Raw genomic sequence first — 18,318 nt, 5'->3', positions numbered from 1 at the left:
TATTGCTGGGTTTTCGGGGAGTTACAGTTGGATATTATTATATGCAGGTTTATGCTTTATTAAAATAAATATGTCCTTGTCGTGGCGTTGTGGGAGACCTGGATAAGTTCTCCACTGATCTGCGATGAGAGCTCCGGAGACCTTGATAAGTACTCCTTCCTTGTTTTGGCTCGAGTCCTTTGTGGGAGACCTGGATAAGTACTCCCCCCTGTTAGCCCTGTTACTATGTGCCACCACTTATGGGGTTGTTTCAAAACTACTTTGATTACGGAGTTAAGTTGTGGTCTTAACGGGTTAAATACACCGTACCCAAGAGTTGCGGACACTTCAAGGGTTCATAGAGGGTTAAATACACCGTACCCAAGAGTTGCGGACACTTCAAGGGTTCATAGAGGGTTAAATACGACGGACCCTAGAGTTACGGACACTTCAAGGGGTTCTCCGAGGGTTAAATTCCAGCGGACCCAGGAGTTACGGACACTTCAAGGGTGATAGAGGGTAAATTCCGACGGACCCAAGAGCTACGGACACTTCAAGGGGTTCTTAGAGGGTTAAATTCCAACGGTCCCAGGAGTTACGGACACTTCAGGGGTTCTTAGAGGGTTAAACTTCAACGGACCCAAGAGCTACGGACACTTCAAGGGGTTCTTAGAGGGTTAAATTCCAACGGTCCCAGGAGTTACGGACACTTCAGGGGTTCTTAGAGGGTTAAACTTCAACGGACCCAAGAGCTACGGACACTTCAAGGGGTTCTTAGAGGGTTAAATTCCAACGGTCCCAGGAGTTACGGACACTTCAAGGGTTCCAGACGGGTTAATTCCGGCGGACCCAAGAGTTACGGACACTTCAAGGGGCTCTTAGAGGGTCAAATTCCAACGGTCCCAGGAGTTACGGACACTTCAAGGGTTCCAGACGGGTTAATTCCGGCGGACCCAAGAGTTGCGGACACTTCAAGTCGCCTGTGTTGCTTTGTTTGTTTGTTGTTCTATTGTTGCGTTGCGTTGTGTGGCCTTGAGTTGATCGACCAATGAACCTAACGGGCAGCCAACATTTGATGTAAACAACAACGAGGGTCGCTTTCAAAGTTTGGGAAATTATTCTAGTCTATTAATTAAATATATATATAGTTTCTATATTTATAATTTAATTCATTTTACTTCATTTTAAATTCATTTTACTTCATTTTACATTAATTTTAATTCATTTTCATTTATATTAAGTCTACTGTGTGGACAAAAACGAGGGTATCGACCTTTGTCGTCACAACGGACGTCTGTGACTTAATGATATTCGAAAAAGTAATTATTGATCCTAATAGTGATAGTATTATGTTTTATTGTGATACATTAATACTGATTTTAATTGATTTAGCTGGGGTTAGAGAAAATAAACATAACTATAAAGAACTATAGCTGTACACACAGATATAAAGCTTTTTCGAATTATATCAGTTTCAGGGTTCATTATTTATATAGAATCGGGCGAAAATGCAGGGAATACTGGCCTGTTCATTGAAAAGTTTGTCATTGTGTTGTGTTGGTTACAGTGATTTGACAATTTTGGTGCGATAGTTTTTCACTACAACCAATGTGGATTACACAATAAGGAGTCGATGAACTTAAATCGTTATAACTTTTGCATAAAATCGGACGAACATGTTTATGTTTATAAAAGGGTTTCAAGCAACCTTAATACAAAACATTCTAGACTAAATTCCATACCTGATGCCAAATTGCGTGTATATAGGCACTTCGGTTCACCAAAATTGCTTCTCTATCAGACAAAACAGTAAAGGTTTGGTGCAATATTTATATAAAATCGGTCGAAGCTATATATGAGAGCTATATCTAATTTGAAGCGATTTCAACAAAACTTGGCTACATTAATTGGGACTTAATTCAGAACTCTGTGAAAAATGTTGTCTTATTCAAACAAATATTGGGAGTTTGTGACATAATTTTCATAAAATCGAACGAACATATATGTAACAACTATATCTAAATCTGAGCCGATTTTTATACCCTTCACCGCACTGTGGTACATGGTATTATGTCTTTGTGCATATGTTTGTAACAGGCAGAAGGTAACGAGATAGACACATGGCTCCTTTTGAGAATATGCATAGAATCACTTTTTAAGTCGATTTATGCATATTAAATTGTAAACAAAGTACATGTCGCATTTATGATCCGAATTGGATGAATTTTGGCATAGATCACTTATTTGGCCCAAGGACGAACCCTATTGAAATTGGGAAAATCGGTTCAAATTTAGATATAGCTCCTATATATATTTTCGTCCGATTTTATGTAAAAGGCGCACCCAAGTCCCTATATATCCTTCGATTTGAACGAAATTTGACACAGAGTATTGAAATAGGTCTACAATGATGTGTGTTAAGATTCCTAAAATCGGTCCAGTTTTAGATATAGGTCCAATATATATTTTCGTCCGATTTATTGTAAATGGTGTACCAAAGTCCCTATATATCATTCGATTTGGACGAAATTTGGCGTAGCGTACTGAATTAAGTCTAGAATGATGTGTGTTAAGTTTCGTGATGTAGATATATATATATATATTTTCGTCCCATTTAATCTAAATTATATACCAAAGTCTCTATATATATGTTTCGATTTGCACGAAATTTGGCATAGCGTACTGAATTGATAACAGAACGATGTGTATAAATTTTCTTGAAAATCGGTCCAGATTTAGATATAGCTCCCATATATGTTCGACCGATTTAATGTATATGGTGTACCAATGTCCCTATATATGTTTCGATTTGCATAAAATTTGGCATAGCGTACTGAATTGAGTCTAGAATTATGTGTGTTCATTTCCGTGAAAATCGGTTCAGATTTAGATATAGCTCCATATATATTAATTGCCTTTCTGTTAGGGTGCATCTTTATACCCTTCACCACACTGTGGTGCAGGGTATTATGTCTTTGTGCATATGTTTGTAACAGGCAAAAGAAAACGAGATAGACACATGGTTCCATTGAATCACTTTTTAAGTCCATGTTAAATTGTAAACAAAGTAGGGGAGACTGGGGCACCTTCGGCATCGGGGCACCTTCGGCAATCGTGTTTTCGATATGAAGCTCTCACCGTACATCACTAGTTTCGATACATAGGTATCGAATATCGAAATAAATAACTGACACAAAGTTTGAAATTTCTCGCTAATAAGCTTATTTAGATACATGGGTTTTTGTATTTTTATAGATGTTTCTGTAATATTTCAATTCCATTTCGTAAGTATTTCGTGTATAAAACTTTTTAAATTTTTAAGACCATATTATTAAAAGGTAGTTAACTACGATGTGTATTATTATAGAAATATTTAAAAATATAATATAAATTGCATATATAAGATCAAACGTGCTTGTATTGTCGAAAATGCGATAGAAAACCTCTATTTCTGATGGTGCGTGCGACCATGAGATGTAAACGTCCGCCACTAGAAAATAAAGTCCTATAATTCAAACATTGTGTGGCGTATTAAAACCAAATAGAGCCTTTAGATGATCAGAATTTCAACCTGACTGATAGCGATGACAATTACCCGGCTATGACTATGGTGCCGAATGTGCCCCATCAAATGCCGAAGGTACCCCGGGTTGGGCACATTCGGCGAATTTGACTTTTTTACAAAACTGTAAAATGTTTTAACTAATACTATTTTTTTTATATCTTTTTGGTACTATTTTTTATAATTAAGTGTCAGAAGACAATAATCAGCAATAAAGTTGTTCTAAATGTTGAATAAGTACTGAGATATAGAGCTATAAAAAAAAGTGCCGAAGGTGCCCCAGTCTCCCCTACAGGTCGCATTTATTATTCGAATTGGATAAATCGGTTCAGATTTAGATATAGCTCCCATATATATTTCCGTCCGATTTAAGGTAAATGGTGCACCAATGTCCCTTAATAGCTTTCGATTTCCACGAAATTTGGCACAGCGTACTGAATTAAGCCTGGAATGACGTGTGCTAAGTTTCGTGAAAATCGGGTCAGATTTAGATATAGCTCCCATATATATTCTCGTCCGATTTAAAGTAAATGGTGCACCAAACTCCTAATGTTTGTTCGATTAACACGAAATTTTGCACAACGTATCGAATTGAGACTTAAATGACGTTATTGGGTTTTGTTGAAATTGGTGCATATGCAGCCATAGCTTTCAAATGTATTTCGATCGGGCGTACCAAATAGCGTGTATCAATTTTGCTATAAATCGTTTTCTACAAATTTGTCCCACGGTACGCAGGCGACCCTAAATCTGCCCGAATGAAATTAAATTTATCAAACTTTGCAGAAAGACATGAGTATGTTCCTTCGAGGGAACATTGACATATAATTGTGAGGATACATATGTACAAAATACCCAAAGTGGTGAAGGGTATCATATAGTCGGCCCAGTCCTACTTTACTACTTTCCTTACAGGTTTCCAATTCCAATAGGGTTCGTCCTTGGGCTAAACAACATTGCTCCAAAAAGTACAAGTACGGACAGGCGGACATGCATAAATCGACTCAGAAAGTGATTCTATGTATATTCTCAAAAATAACCATGGGTCTGGCTTTCGGTCAACTTTCGAAGAGTTCATTCATAAAAAATCGGTGTTCTGTTCATTCACATAAAGCAATGATTTTCAATAGTTTTTCGTTTCTAAGACAATTAATGGTTTAGATATAGACCACACAGGAGATATTATTAGATATTGCTACATATAACTGGCTTCCGATATTCGGAATTTTAAGGATCTTTGCAACGAGTTTTAATGGGATGGTTTTTCAAATTCTTTGAAAGTAACTGTCAGTTTACCGATGGTGGAAGCTATTAAACGTCATTTTCCCTTGTTAATTCTAATCCAAATTTTAATGATGAATGATTCTAATTTGGCATTGATCTTTCTTAGTTAATAGGAAACCCAGTGTCAAACTTCTTATGCCCACCACCGTGAGATTGGCATTTAATTTGATCGTAATTAATATCAAAACAAAATGTGGCGGAACAATATAGTAGCTACGATAAAACCTGTACCCATATTATTATTATTTTGTGAACAAGTTTATTAAGTCTTAAGAAGCCTCAAAAGGCTAAATCTTTATATGGGAAATATATTAAAACATGAATCTGTATTCCTATTCTGTGAATATGAAAGCAATGTATGTAAAATTCATCCATATCTTGCAATATTTATACATGTAATAACATATGGTAAGCTATGATTTAATTAGGCAAGGCCATGTTTCTGTTTATACAACATAATTAATTTTATAAATTTAATTTGTATGTTGTATTAAATTAACAACATTATGTTTGGTTAATTAAATCGACTCTTTGTATTACTTTTCTCTTCTGTTGCAGGGTGAACTACAACAACTACTGATATTACCACGACTGCAAGGACGTCGGCAATGTTCAGACAAACGAATATCCATAAATGAAGTGAAACGTTATATAATCGATACATTTATCGGTGATTATGGGAATTAAAGCAGAAAACGTTTTGTTTTGTAATTTGTAACAGAGATTTAATTTTCTTTTAGTCTGATTTTCCTTTTGTGAAACGATACAATAAACTAGGAAAAATATCCAAACAAACACACACACACAAAAACATTTTTGCTACATAACTAAAGTATAGTCATGAAAAAACAAAAAACAAAACATAAGCTGATTAATAACAAAAACAAAACTAATGAATATCTTAATAAGTTTCTGAGAATATATTATGAATATATTTTTCATATAAGTTTAAGGCGAAAAAACCAATTTGCAATACAATAAATGTAATTGATTATATATTATTACTATTATTATGATTATTATATACAGACATTAGTGCATATATATGTATACATTATTATGGAAAAAACAACAGCAACAACAGAAAAAAGGACGTAAACTAAGAGACAAATAAAGAAACTTATAAAAGTATTATTACTAATAAATTGGAATAAAAAAAAACAAGAAAATATGAAAAATAATTGTATACAATTGATGATTGAACTTTTAATTGGATACACTGAAGTGGCGATCAATAAAGGTAAGTATATTATGCTTTAATAATTATGAAGTGGTAGTCTATTTATAACGTATTAAAATTTCATTAGAAAGGTGTGTGAGAAATGCCAAAGCAAGACACTTTATGTGATACTATATATAACGAAAATGTGAATATATATATATGGGAAATTACAAAAATCTTTTAAATTCCTTGAAGCTGAGGTTTGCAAAGTTATAACTCGCGAAATATGAACATATTGCATATAATTTAAATTCATTTCTATAAAATGAAGTGTTCTTGTCGAAATCTTAAAATATTGGTAATAAATAATAAGTTTGGTGGAAGCTGTGATGGTGGTAATGTAAAAAAGTGGGTGAAAATGTGTTGAAGCCAACGAGTTTTTTTGTGTTCCTTCCTGATTTGTCGCTAAACTACACAACGCACGAACATGTGATCAGTGACTAAGTTGCAGAATACCCCATGGACAATATGGTTCTAATGTATGATTTTCCATCCACCCAAAATGGATGCTGACATTTTGAAGCCGGACTTTCGGTGTTTTTTGAATTTTTCTTATAATTAGGATGCGCATCCAGATAATTCACTAAACTAATTATAGGATTGTAGAACTCGTGATTTTACTTCGTTTAGTGTATATCTCATGAATGTGCTCTTCGTAGCTTATTTACAATTGGATTCCAAAGACAAAAATTTGGTGCGTAAATTTTTATAAAAAATCTGTTTTTTGAGTCTACATTTAAGAAGGTCCATTCAAATTCCGTGGAACCCCGCGTGATTTTAGTTTTTTTACGTGCCGGATCTAATGAGCCCATCCATGATCTATTCCGTCCAATAAAACAGCGGATATAGGTACCTTGAATGTGGGAAAACCAGCAAAAACTTATTTTGACAAATTCGCGTATATAATCGCGTTTTTCTTCGAATTGATTTCACATACATTCATTCTTGTGTTATCATATTCGCGAATCTGTGTGAAAGTAAGTCAAAAATATATCGATACGCGAATAATATGCGTATTTTATCCAAAATCAATTGTGGAGGCACATCCGCGGTTCTTAACAAATTCTTTTAAAATAGGTGTACTTTTGTGTATTTTCATTGCAGATTACTGAAATCTGATGCGCATAAAAATCGTATGCACGTTGCGTCATTTTTAGCAATTTTTACGGTTTTTGCATAGTAAAGCGCATCGTGCGGCACACTTTGGCCGCTAAATGAAACATCGAAAAATGCATAATTATTGGAAGAGATTGATTCGGTTTATACGAAAATCGCATGCGCATCAGCTGATTTTAACGAATACGACAATTGCATGCTTTTTAATATTGATTATTTTGATGTATTGTAAATGTAATATATTGAGTCATTTTTAAAGTCGAAACTCTTATCAGATGAATCTACCGATATTTAACAATCATCTAAAAGAATTTGCAGAAGAAAGCGTCGCATATTTTAGAAGATTAAGGCAAAATCGTATTCCATAATTTATATTATTTTCAGATATCTTCATTTTTCTTTTTGTTTTTCGCGATAATTAAACCGTGTTTCAATGTGATTTGACTAGTATGCAAATAAAACAAATGTGTTTATCCATTTGTGAAGAAATTCGCGAATTACAACAAATAAACATTCATTTAATTTATGTTTGAAATACGAGATTTAAAACCGCTATAACTTTTGTGCGCAGCATCCGAATTTGTGAACGTGAACAGATTTCGAATCAGCATATTTTTTTTAACCTGTGTACCAAAAATCATAAATGTGCTCGAAAAATTTTTTTTAAAATTTTTTTAATTGAATTTTAAAAGAATTTTTTAATTTCCCATATATATATATATATATATATATAATGCTGGTGTTTCTGCAGAAGAGCTGTTGGATGCAATTGGGCTTTAAATTCAAAGATGATTCACTGGTACAAAGATACCAATTCGAACATACGGGATCGTAATTTGGTGGCTAAGACGATGAAGATTGCAATGATAGGATTAATGTTATGATAGGACCTTGAATATAGCGAAAAAGACGTGAGAAAAGATGACTACTTTATAGGAGGGTTAGCGTTTTATGGGGATATACCAAAACGGGGATCAATCTTGAAAACTTTCGGTATTGAAGTTTGACAGCCAATGAGAATACAAATTACAGCCAAAAGTTTCCATAATACCGGCTTTTGTCAATGTTAATCATTTTTAGTACAGAGATGGGAGTACCTTTCTATCGGGGCTACCCTGAGACGTGGTTCCATGTTATTAATATTTAGTACTAGGATGTGCTATGCAGTGAGAACCCAGCCAATTCGGTTAAAAACGTATCGAAAATCCCAAAAATACCGAATACTGGGGGAATACTCGGGGATTAACTTGACTCAATATTATGTACTGAGACGTGTTATACAATGAGAACCGAAAGTACCAAATTACAGTTATTCGGTAGAAAAACGTTCCCTAAATTCGGAATATTGGGAGGTACCTTTATATGGGGGCTACACCTCAGCGTGGACGTGGAAGAGTACTAACAATGTCTGTGCAAAATTTCTGTGCTCTATCTTAAATATTGCGATATCTATCGTGATTTTCACATACAGACGGACAGAGGAACACACATAAATCGACATAGAATTTCAAGGTTTTGCAAACAGTGTTTAAAATGTAGCATCAACAAATATTAGCATCAGCTTTACACAGCTACTGCTAAAAATATTGACATTATGGCTAAATCAGGAAACGGCTAGCTTTTTTAATTCATAGCATTTGTGCTAAGCACGTATTACACATGCACAACACACAAATAAAAATTATTTTATTTTGTGTGTTGTTATTTAATTTAAAATTGTCAAATCGTAATCAAAAACTAAATTACATTATTAAACTAGCGGGACCAGTGGCGCTTCGCTGTCTACTAAAGTTATTTACATAGTATAGTTTTGTTTCCTAAAAATCTTTCTAATTAGCCACAGTCAAAGTGCTTAGCCTTCATTGTAGTTGTTCATTGCTATTTTGTAGTTGCTAACAATATCGAGAAGCTTTAGCTTTGCTTGATAAAATTTTTTGGAATGTGTTGCTATTTGTTGCATTTGTGCTTGGTGTGTTATTTTGAGGATGAATTTAGCAAGCACTGCGGTAATTTTCGGTGTTTTTGCTATTTTGGCGTTAGCATTTTACTCAGGTTGCAAACGGAATGGCAAATTTAATATACACTCCACCTTATGCTGGATGGTATAATAAATGTCGTTCAATTTGGACCATTTTTGTGGGAGTTAGAGAGATTTCAAACTGAAATTTTAATATTTTAACTTGGGGTAAAAACCTTTATTGGTTAGGGAAGTATGTATGGCAGTTTCCGAAGCTCAGCGATGAGCAATTGGAGTGATTTTGTGTGAAAACTTTGTGGTTAAAACCAGCAAGACTCCAAAATATCAAAAATTTGGATGGTATGGTTTAATGGAGGCTTCCATAAAAAGATTTATAATTTGTAATAAAAAGTTTTCAACCAAGTAAGGATCCATAATTCCAAATTAGAGCATTTTAGGTTGAAAACTTGTACCAAAACTTCAAAATACCCAAAAATGGGGCTATCAAAAAAGTGGGCAAATATATCGCATTTCCATAGGAGAAGTAGCAATCTCTATCTTCAATATTTTAAGCTCTATTGAGATTTCAATAAACAGACGGATGTGGCTAATATGCAATGTTTTTCTGATCAGGAATATATAATTTATGGAATACATGAGGTGGAGGGTTTGATGAAATATAAATAGAGTGGATCGATACCGGGCATAATTCGCGGCAGGAAAATTAAATGCAGGCGACAATCAGGCTAGTTATGTCATGTGAAAAACTGATAGCAGACATAGAGCCTATGGAATAACAAACGGACTGGAAAGAAAATAAAAATAACAGATGTCTTAACAAAATAGAAATTAGTAGGCTTGACAATCACATTTAGACAAGATTTGTTCCGTCAGAATGACAAAGTGTAGAAGTGCAGATAAGACTTCGAAACTTAAATCCCAATTTTTGGGATGTAACACTATTCGTGATCTAAACGCCATGATCGATATTAATGAAAATACGGACTAAAATTAATTTTGACTATTTATCTAAAACCAAGTAACAAAGAAATATATGCTTCATTGGAATTTGACCGAAGAATCCAGGCAAAGAATGGTTAAGCGGAAGAGTAACCATATGACCAGATTTGCCAAATTTGCTGCGAAGTGCTTGTTCCATGAACTACTTTCATTAGATTTGGCTATTCAGACAATTACTTTTTGTTTGGAGCTCATATACATAGATCTATTACTCATTATCTGTGACGGTCTTATAAACGTCTTAAGAAAAACTGCGATCGAACGAACTTTTTTTAGAGATTGTCATGTTGAGCGAGATTAAATGAGAACTCCAAAACAATGCCGAAAATTGGGGGATAAATTATATTGGGGCTATGGAAATTGTTGACTAATATACCCCGTTTTCGTTTAGTGTCATCTTAATGCAAACTTGCGGGTACATCGGTACGAAAATTTGAAAAAACCACAAGAATATAGAAATTGGAGTAGAGCCATTACAAGATGCTATATCATGGACCTATATTAAACATTTTCTGCGAAGATGACTTCAAAACACCGAAACTTAGACTTGACTTTTATTTAAAAACATGGAAACATAGAACAATTTCGTCAAAAAAGTTTTTTTTACTCACCAAGAACTCAAAGTAACAAATTACAGCACATTGATGGAGAGTATAAAAAACTAACAAATGAAAACATGTGTGGTACGATTATTCAAACGGTATTTTGCATACTAACTGAGGCTATAATACTATCCGCGGACCTCGCTGTCTAAAGATACTAGAATACACAAATTACTTATTGACCTTTTATCCCATTAAATTTATTTCTGGTATTCGCAAACCTCTGCCACAAAACGCAACACACAACAATTTACCCTTTAATATTATGAACAAATTTATGATTCCTTTGGAATTATTTATCTATGTATGAATGACCTGAAATTACCTCGCCATCATTGTTCATCGTCGAACAATGATGCGTTTAGGCCCTAATAGAAAATATATAAAAATGTGTACGTACATACATACATACATTTTATGGAATTCTATAAAACAATGGCTATTGTTTCTGTGAATTCCTAAATTGTAAAAATATAAATCGGTCTAACGACTAAATGGAAGAAATATTTATTATTAAAAGTATTTGGACTGTAATAAATATATGTACATAAGAGTATATAGATGTTTTGATGTATTGTAAAATTCAATTGAAATATGCAACTCTAGTAACAGTGAAATTTATTTTTATATTTAAATCGGTAAATTATTTCAATATAATTCCAAAGAATTTTATATGTGGGCAAATTGAAATGTAGGTCATTGAGGGATAACAGTTTTATCATTGGTATTCGTTGTTTAGACATTTTGAAAAAATTGTGAACGAATTAACAAACAAATAAAATAAATGTTTTCATATATTTTTAGAGATAACATTAAAATTTTATTTTTAAACTCATTTATCCAAAATCTATAATATATGTACATTGTTGTGTTTACTCTTAACCCTTTTAACCCCGAATTTTTTTAATTGGATATGAACCAAATTTAACGTCACTAAACAAATGCAAAATCGACGGAAAACCCTCTTTAAATTATTATGCAGGTTCTTCTTTACAAGAATCAAAAGATACCGTGTTTCGTTTATGTCGGATCAGATTTAGACACAGCTCCCTATGTAGCTTGGACCGATTTCAGGCAATTGATACACAAAAGTCCAGTGATTTGAGACGAGACAAAATTTTGCACAACGTACCAAATTGAGCCAAAATGGCATATAAGGGTGAGATGAAAAAACTGCAACCAACTTCATTCTGTTGTCATTTCTACACCACTAGTCCTGCAGATGTTGAAATTATTACCGTGATAGCTCATTTGGTGAGAATTTTCCGAAAAAAAGTTATTAGTGGAATTCAAGCGTGATAGACTGATTTCTTTATATATGGCTGGAAAACCACGAGTGGCTAACGTTAGAGCACTTCAGGATTTAAATGTGAATAATGGCACAATATTCCTTTCTGCAAATATTGGAAAATGAGGTCGGGATAAAGCCATTGAATTTCAAAAAGTTCAAGAACTTACACCGCAACAGAAAGAAAATAGACAGCCTTGGACATTCCAACAGTATTCAGCACCATCGCACTCAGCACGCGGTTACAAAATGAGGTTCCTCGCTTAATTTCCAGCGCACAATGGCCAAAAGAAATAGAAAGCAAAGCAAAATGTCGATCACCTCAATGGGGCCAAAACACCACAGATCAACATTCGGGCAGCGAGTTACGGTTTCATTGGTCGTTTGAAGGTCATTAAAAAATTTAAAACTTATTCTAAAATTTTATGCTATTTCCGACATATTCATTCAATAAAATTTAAAAAAAAGTGGAAATTATGACGGTTGACTTCGTTGCAGTTTTTTATCTCACCCTGTATATTGGTTAAAATTAAGATATAGCACCCATACAACTTTTTGTCCGATTTCCTGCGCATTACGTTGGTTTATATATAGATCGTATTGTTAATTTTGTCCCTTAAGATGCTACACTTAGTCCAGCGTTTTTTTTTTATTTAATCCTTTAAACATTTCTAAAATGCGCACCTGTTTCGATTTTTGTTTTATTTTTTCAATTGTAGGAAAACGCTTTCCTTTCATCGGCGTCTTCAGTTTTTTTGGAAGAGGCAAAGTCCGATGAATATGGAGTTGAAGTGGGGTTACAAGCCTGGCTGGACGTAGCTGGATTATCCAGCTTTTTTGTGCTCGTCTAGTTTCAAGCTAAAATTAAATTTGCACAGTCGAATTCCTTAACATGCTTGTTGGAGTATGGGACTTATCGGTCCGCTCCGTCAACTACATCCCCACTAAGGGTCAATATTTTGAAAACTTGTAAATCGTATATGTAGCGAACGGAATATAAAATGTCATCCAAATTTCGCACATGGTAATATTCTTAGCAAACCTAGATAATGTCTGAATATTGGAGACCTTGGTCCACTCTTTCTGATACCTCCCACCACAAATTGTCAAGATTCTCAATATTTTGGATAAATCCATTATAAAGTAAATTGAATGTCCAAATTTAATCCACAAGTTGTACATCGTAGTATTTTCATCAACTTTTAATTAAGTCTCAATATAAACACCTTTGAATCTTTGCCCGTTTTGGATTGTCGTTGCTCAAAATATAGAAATTTTAGAGTAATCATTTCTGCCCCACATTTCATGTCCAAAATATTCGTAAATATTTCTTTATATGTGCCGAACGTTATGCAATATCATTAAAAACATCTCTGTTAGTGGTTCGGCGACTATCCAAACCAATTTTTCGAAAAATAAACCAGTAATGAAAGTTGTAAAGTCGGACGGGGCCGAATATATGATACCCTTTACCACTTTGGCTATATTCAAGAAATACATCCTTACAGACCTTCAATTTTTGAATTACCATTGATATGAATTTCGACTAAGTTAAATATGTGATTTGTGTTTATATATGAACCGACTTAACCCAACGATCTATAACCGGGTATATTTGTATAAAGTATATATATTTTCTTGATCAGGGTAAAATTCTATGACGATTTATGCAGGTCCGTCTTTCTGTTGTAATCACTCTAGCGTCTAAAGGAATTGAGATGGATCGCCAAAATTGTCTCTTGTCTGCAGGTCCGACGATGAGTTTTATCGGTCCACGTACCAAATGTCTCCACTAAAAATTGTTAATATCGGTGAATTTTTTCGGGTAGCCCCCATTTCGATACGTTGCGCGTAATGCTGTGCCAATCGGACGCTTTTTAAATCTTTGGTGCACCATTTGCGAAAAATCGGAACCGATTTCAATAAAACTTGGCCTTAGTCTATCCTAACTTCAGTACGTTGTGCAAAATGTCGTGTCAATCCGCTTAACTTTGACTCCTTTGTGCACCATTTGCTAAAATCAGACGAAAATATATATGGGAGCAAATTTCATCTCATTCGGATAATAAATGCGACCTGCACTTTGTTTACAATTTAACATGGACAGACGGACGGACGGACATGCATAAATCGACGCAGAAAGTGATTCTATGTATACTCTCAAAAGGAACCTTGGGTCTATCTCGTTTCATTTTGCCTGTTACAAACACATGCACAATGACATAATACCCTGTACCACAGTGTGGTAAAGGGTATAAAAATGGAAAAGCACACCAAAACTCTTTTAAATTTTTGTCTATCAAAAAATGCTAAAGCTGAACTGGAAATCGTAAGTATGATTTCATCTAAATAGTGCAAGAAATGCTCAAAGATTGTCCGTTTGATACGAAATTTTGCGCAGAGTACCGAATTGAGAATGAAGTGTATTAAGATTTTTAACCATATGTACCACGTTTAGAATAACATTACGAGTATGTATTTGTAAGTACAACTCCTCTATATTTGTTCGTTCGATTTTAAATAAAAAACGGTTTAAAATTGTCTAGATTTTAGATGAATTATAAGTCTATACTACTGACAGAATATTGTACATACGCGAACAAAATCATTAAATCGGTTTATGTATTACTGGATCTCACAAAAAGAATTATATGAGGATATATTTAATATGCATAAAGTATTCCACAATAATCACATTCAATAAAACTTTAAATTAAATAACTGTGAAAATCCACATATTTCTTTTACAATATTAATGACTTTCCGAACAACTAAAATAATCGCAATAACGTGTGAATATTCGATTTTATCGTACTCGAATCAAACATTTTATCACTTCTTTAACTCGAAGATGTGCAGCTATTATTTGTCTTTTCTTTTTGCAAAATTTTTGCAATTACTTGGCATTTTCAATTGAGGAATTGCACACAATAGAGCAACGATGAACATATTTTCATTTATAATGGCATACGATAAGGATTCTGAGAAGAAGAAGCAGCCGGAAAGGTAAACAGTGAAACGTAAATATTTGAGGACTTGAAGAAGAAGAAAATACCCTCCACCATACATATACTGACAGGTACTAGAAATGCAAATATAGGAACATACCAAAAAGTGGACCTATACCGACGGATTACGTAAACCATAATACAAATTTCAGAAATTTTTAATGGATAATTATACCCTCAGCCTTATAGCTAATGAGGGTGTCTACAATTTAAACCGTAAAAATGTGCCTCATCGAAATATTGGTTCTAGACCCCATGTTTCATTGGACCAAATCCGTTTCAGAAAATTAAGATTTCATCCAAACTTTGCCCATTTTATTATTTCTTCCAAACCTAGTTCAAATTCGAAGATGGGGAATATCGGTCCACTCCTTCTGGAACCTCCACACAGAAAGTCTAAATGCGGCTATAGTTCATTATTGAACCTTACATTCTAATTTTTTATCTTGCTATCCTCCTCAGGTAAAATGATTACAACAGAGACTTAGAACCAAACTCAAAACGTGGAACAAATCAAATAACTATTTTAATATAAACCAGTAAGAAAAGCAGTCAAGTCGGACGGTGCCGACTATATGATACCCTTCATCACTTTGGGTATATCCAACAGATGGAATCCTAACAGATGTCGCATTTTTGAAGGACCATCAACATGAAATTAACATGTCATTCTGCAACATATACTAAATTTTGGTCAGATATAGAGTTGCTTCTTACAATGGGACAAAATTATGTAAATAAATTTAAAGCAAAATTTTGCATTCGTCCACATTTTGAGTTCTTCATTTACTTATACATCCAAATTTTGTGCAAATAGAAGGATATATAGGGACTTTGGTGCACTATTTACCTAAAATTGGACGAAAATATATATGGGAGCCATATCCAAATCTGAACCGATTTTCACGAAATTTAACACACATCGTTCTAATTCAGTACGCTGTGCCAAATTTCGTGCAAATCCAATGATATACACTGCGTAGCATAACTATTCAATTGGTATGTTAGTTGACAAATAAAATGAACCCATTAAGTTATTGTTCACAATAAAACGATCAAAAACACATATTATTCAACAAAAATAATGAAATTATTCTTTAGGGTTTCGCCGAATTCTGCACTTTCAAAATTACTAATGTTGCATAACTATGGACGCACTTTTACAAAATTAGATAAATTTATTTTTAAAAAAAAAAAAAAATTCCCAAGTCTTCATCGATTGACCGCCATTGATCGATAATCACTTCTTGGAGTTAAAATACTGTTTGGTATTGGTGGTTCTCTGCATAGACACGACGTGTACGCTGTGCCAAATTTCGTGCAAATCGAAAGACATACAGGGCTTTGGTTCACTACTTACATAAAATCGGTCGAAAATGTATATGGGAGCTATACCCAATATGAACCGATTTTCACGAAATTTTACACACATTTTTTTAGGCTTAATTCAGTACGCTATGCCAAATTTCGTGCAAATCCAATGATATATAGGGACTTTGGTGCACTATTTACCTAAAATCGGACGAAAATATATATGGGAGCTCTATCTAAATCTGAACCGATTTTTCCCAATTTCAATAGGGTTCGTCCTAGGGCCAAATAAGTGAACTGTGCCAAATTTCATCCAGATCGGTTCACAAATGTGACCTGTACTTTGTTAACAAAAATACGTGGACGGACAGACGGACGGACATGTATAAATCGACTTAAAAAGTGTTTCATGCATAGATCGACTTAAAAATTGATTCTATGCATATTCTCGTTTCCTTTTGCCTGTTACAAACATATACACAAAGACATAATACCCTGTACCACAGTTTGGTGAAGGGTATAAAAAGGGGGTTATATGGGACTACGCCAAAAAGGGGGCGAATATTAATAATTTTTGGTAAGGAGATTTGTTACCATATACGACTATAAAATACCAAAGTGCATTAAATTCGGTTGAAAAACGCGCTAAAAACCCCAAAATATCGAAAATTGGGGGTACCTATTAAGAACTCAAAATACTAAATTACAGTTAATTCGGCGGATAAATACGATCAAGACCCCCAAAATACTGTCAATTAGGAGGTACCGTTATATGGGGGCTACCAGAAAAAATGGACCTATATTTATAATTTTTTGTGGAGACATTAAATACCCAATAAGAACCAAATGTTGCAAATTTCAGCGAATTCGGTTTAAAAACGCATTCAAGAACCCCAAAATACCGAAAATTTGGGGGTAACCTTATATGTGAGCTATGCCTAAACGTGGACCGATAAAGCCCATCATCGAACTTGACCTGCCTGCAGACAAAAGTCGACTCTATGCAAAGTTTAGACGCTAGAGTGATTACAACAGACAGACGGACATGGCTATATCATCATAGAATTTAACGCTGATCAAGAACATATATGCTTTATAGGGTCGGAAATGATTATTTCGAAGAGTTACAAACGGAAAAATAAAATTAATATACCCTCCATACTATGGTGGAGGGTATAAAAATGAGAATAATAAATGTTTGCAATTAAAGAAGTTTAAATGACCAAGCAAGGTTTCCTTAAATTAAAGGATTCTGGGATTGACTACATTTATGTAATTGACAAAATTAAACAATTTTTAAATAATTTGCATATAACACTAAGACGGAATTGTGGAATTTTAAGTATGTTTAAAGTTTCTATTGTTGGGATGAAGTATATAGTTTTATTATTAAATAATATTCTATTTAACTTAATGTTCAAGTTTGTATTATGGTATTTATAGTTCATTCCTCTGGGTTTTTATGAAGATGATACCCATTGCCGCCTAATCCTTTCTTTGTCTTCGTGCCCTAATGGATATCTGTATTATTTTCCGTATTTACATCATCATTGCATAGTTTTAAACAGTTTTTTTCTCGTTTTGCAATTGCATTTACTCACATTCCCACACAAATTTATCGTGGCATAGCTGGGAAGAAAATAATCGCAGAAACTTATGAACAATTTAGTAAAAATGTTGGTGATGAGCAAATACGCGAGTCAATAACTTAATTTGTGGAGCCGGTTATAAAAAATGTGAAAACGAAAAAAAAGCGCTTGATATTAGTCAGAACAGCGACAGTGTTCTGGGTAGATTTTGAACAGCACATAGAAATTCATGATAAATACTTATAAATACGTATTCCAAGTTGCAACAAATATAGCATGTAAAAAGTCAAATGACGTAAAAGTCGACCGGGTCGACCTGTTCATACCTTGAAAATATACCCTGAAAGATTGGAATAATTTTGAGCATACATCCAAAAAAA

At 33.9% G+C, this 18,318-nt stretch overlaps 1 protein-coding gene across 1 annotated transcript in view; it reads left to right on the top strand.

Annotated features, from left to right (window-relative positions):
- The window catches only part of LOC133331321 (uncharacterized), a 48,303-nt gene extending 42,791 nt beyond the window's left edge, over nucleotides 1–5,512 (top strand). Inside the window, exon 9 of the mRNA XM_061539719.1 lies at nucleotides 5,384–5,512. Coding sequence (XP_061395703.1) covers nucleotides 5,384–5,512 — 129 coding nt within the window. The remainder of the gene's footprint in view (nucleotides 1–5,383) is intronic.
- The last annotated feature ends 12,806 nt before the right edge of the window (nucleotides 5,513–18,318 follow it).

Source organism: Musca vetustissima, unplaced genomic scaffold, assembly GCF_032173495.1.
Source record: "Musca vetustissima isolate MV318-11 ecotype Yass unplaced genomic scaffold, APGP_CSIRO_Mvet_v1 utg64379, whole genome shotgun sequence".
Lineage (NCBI taxonomy): Eukaryota > Metazoa > Arthropoda > Insecta > Diptera > Muscidae > Musca > Musca vetustissima.
The sequence above is the reverse complement of the archived record's forward strand: the minus strand, read 5'-3'. Positions and strand labels throughout refer to the sequence as shown.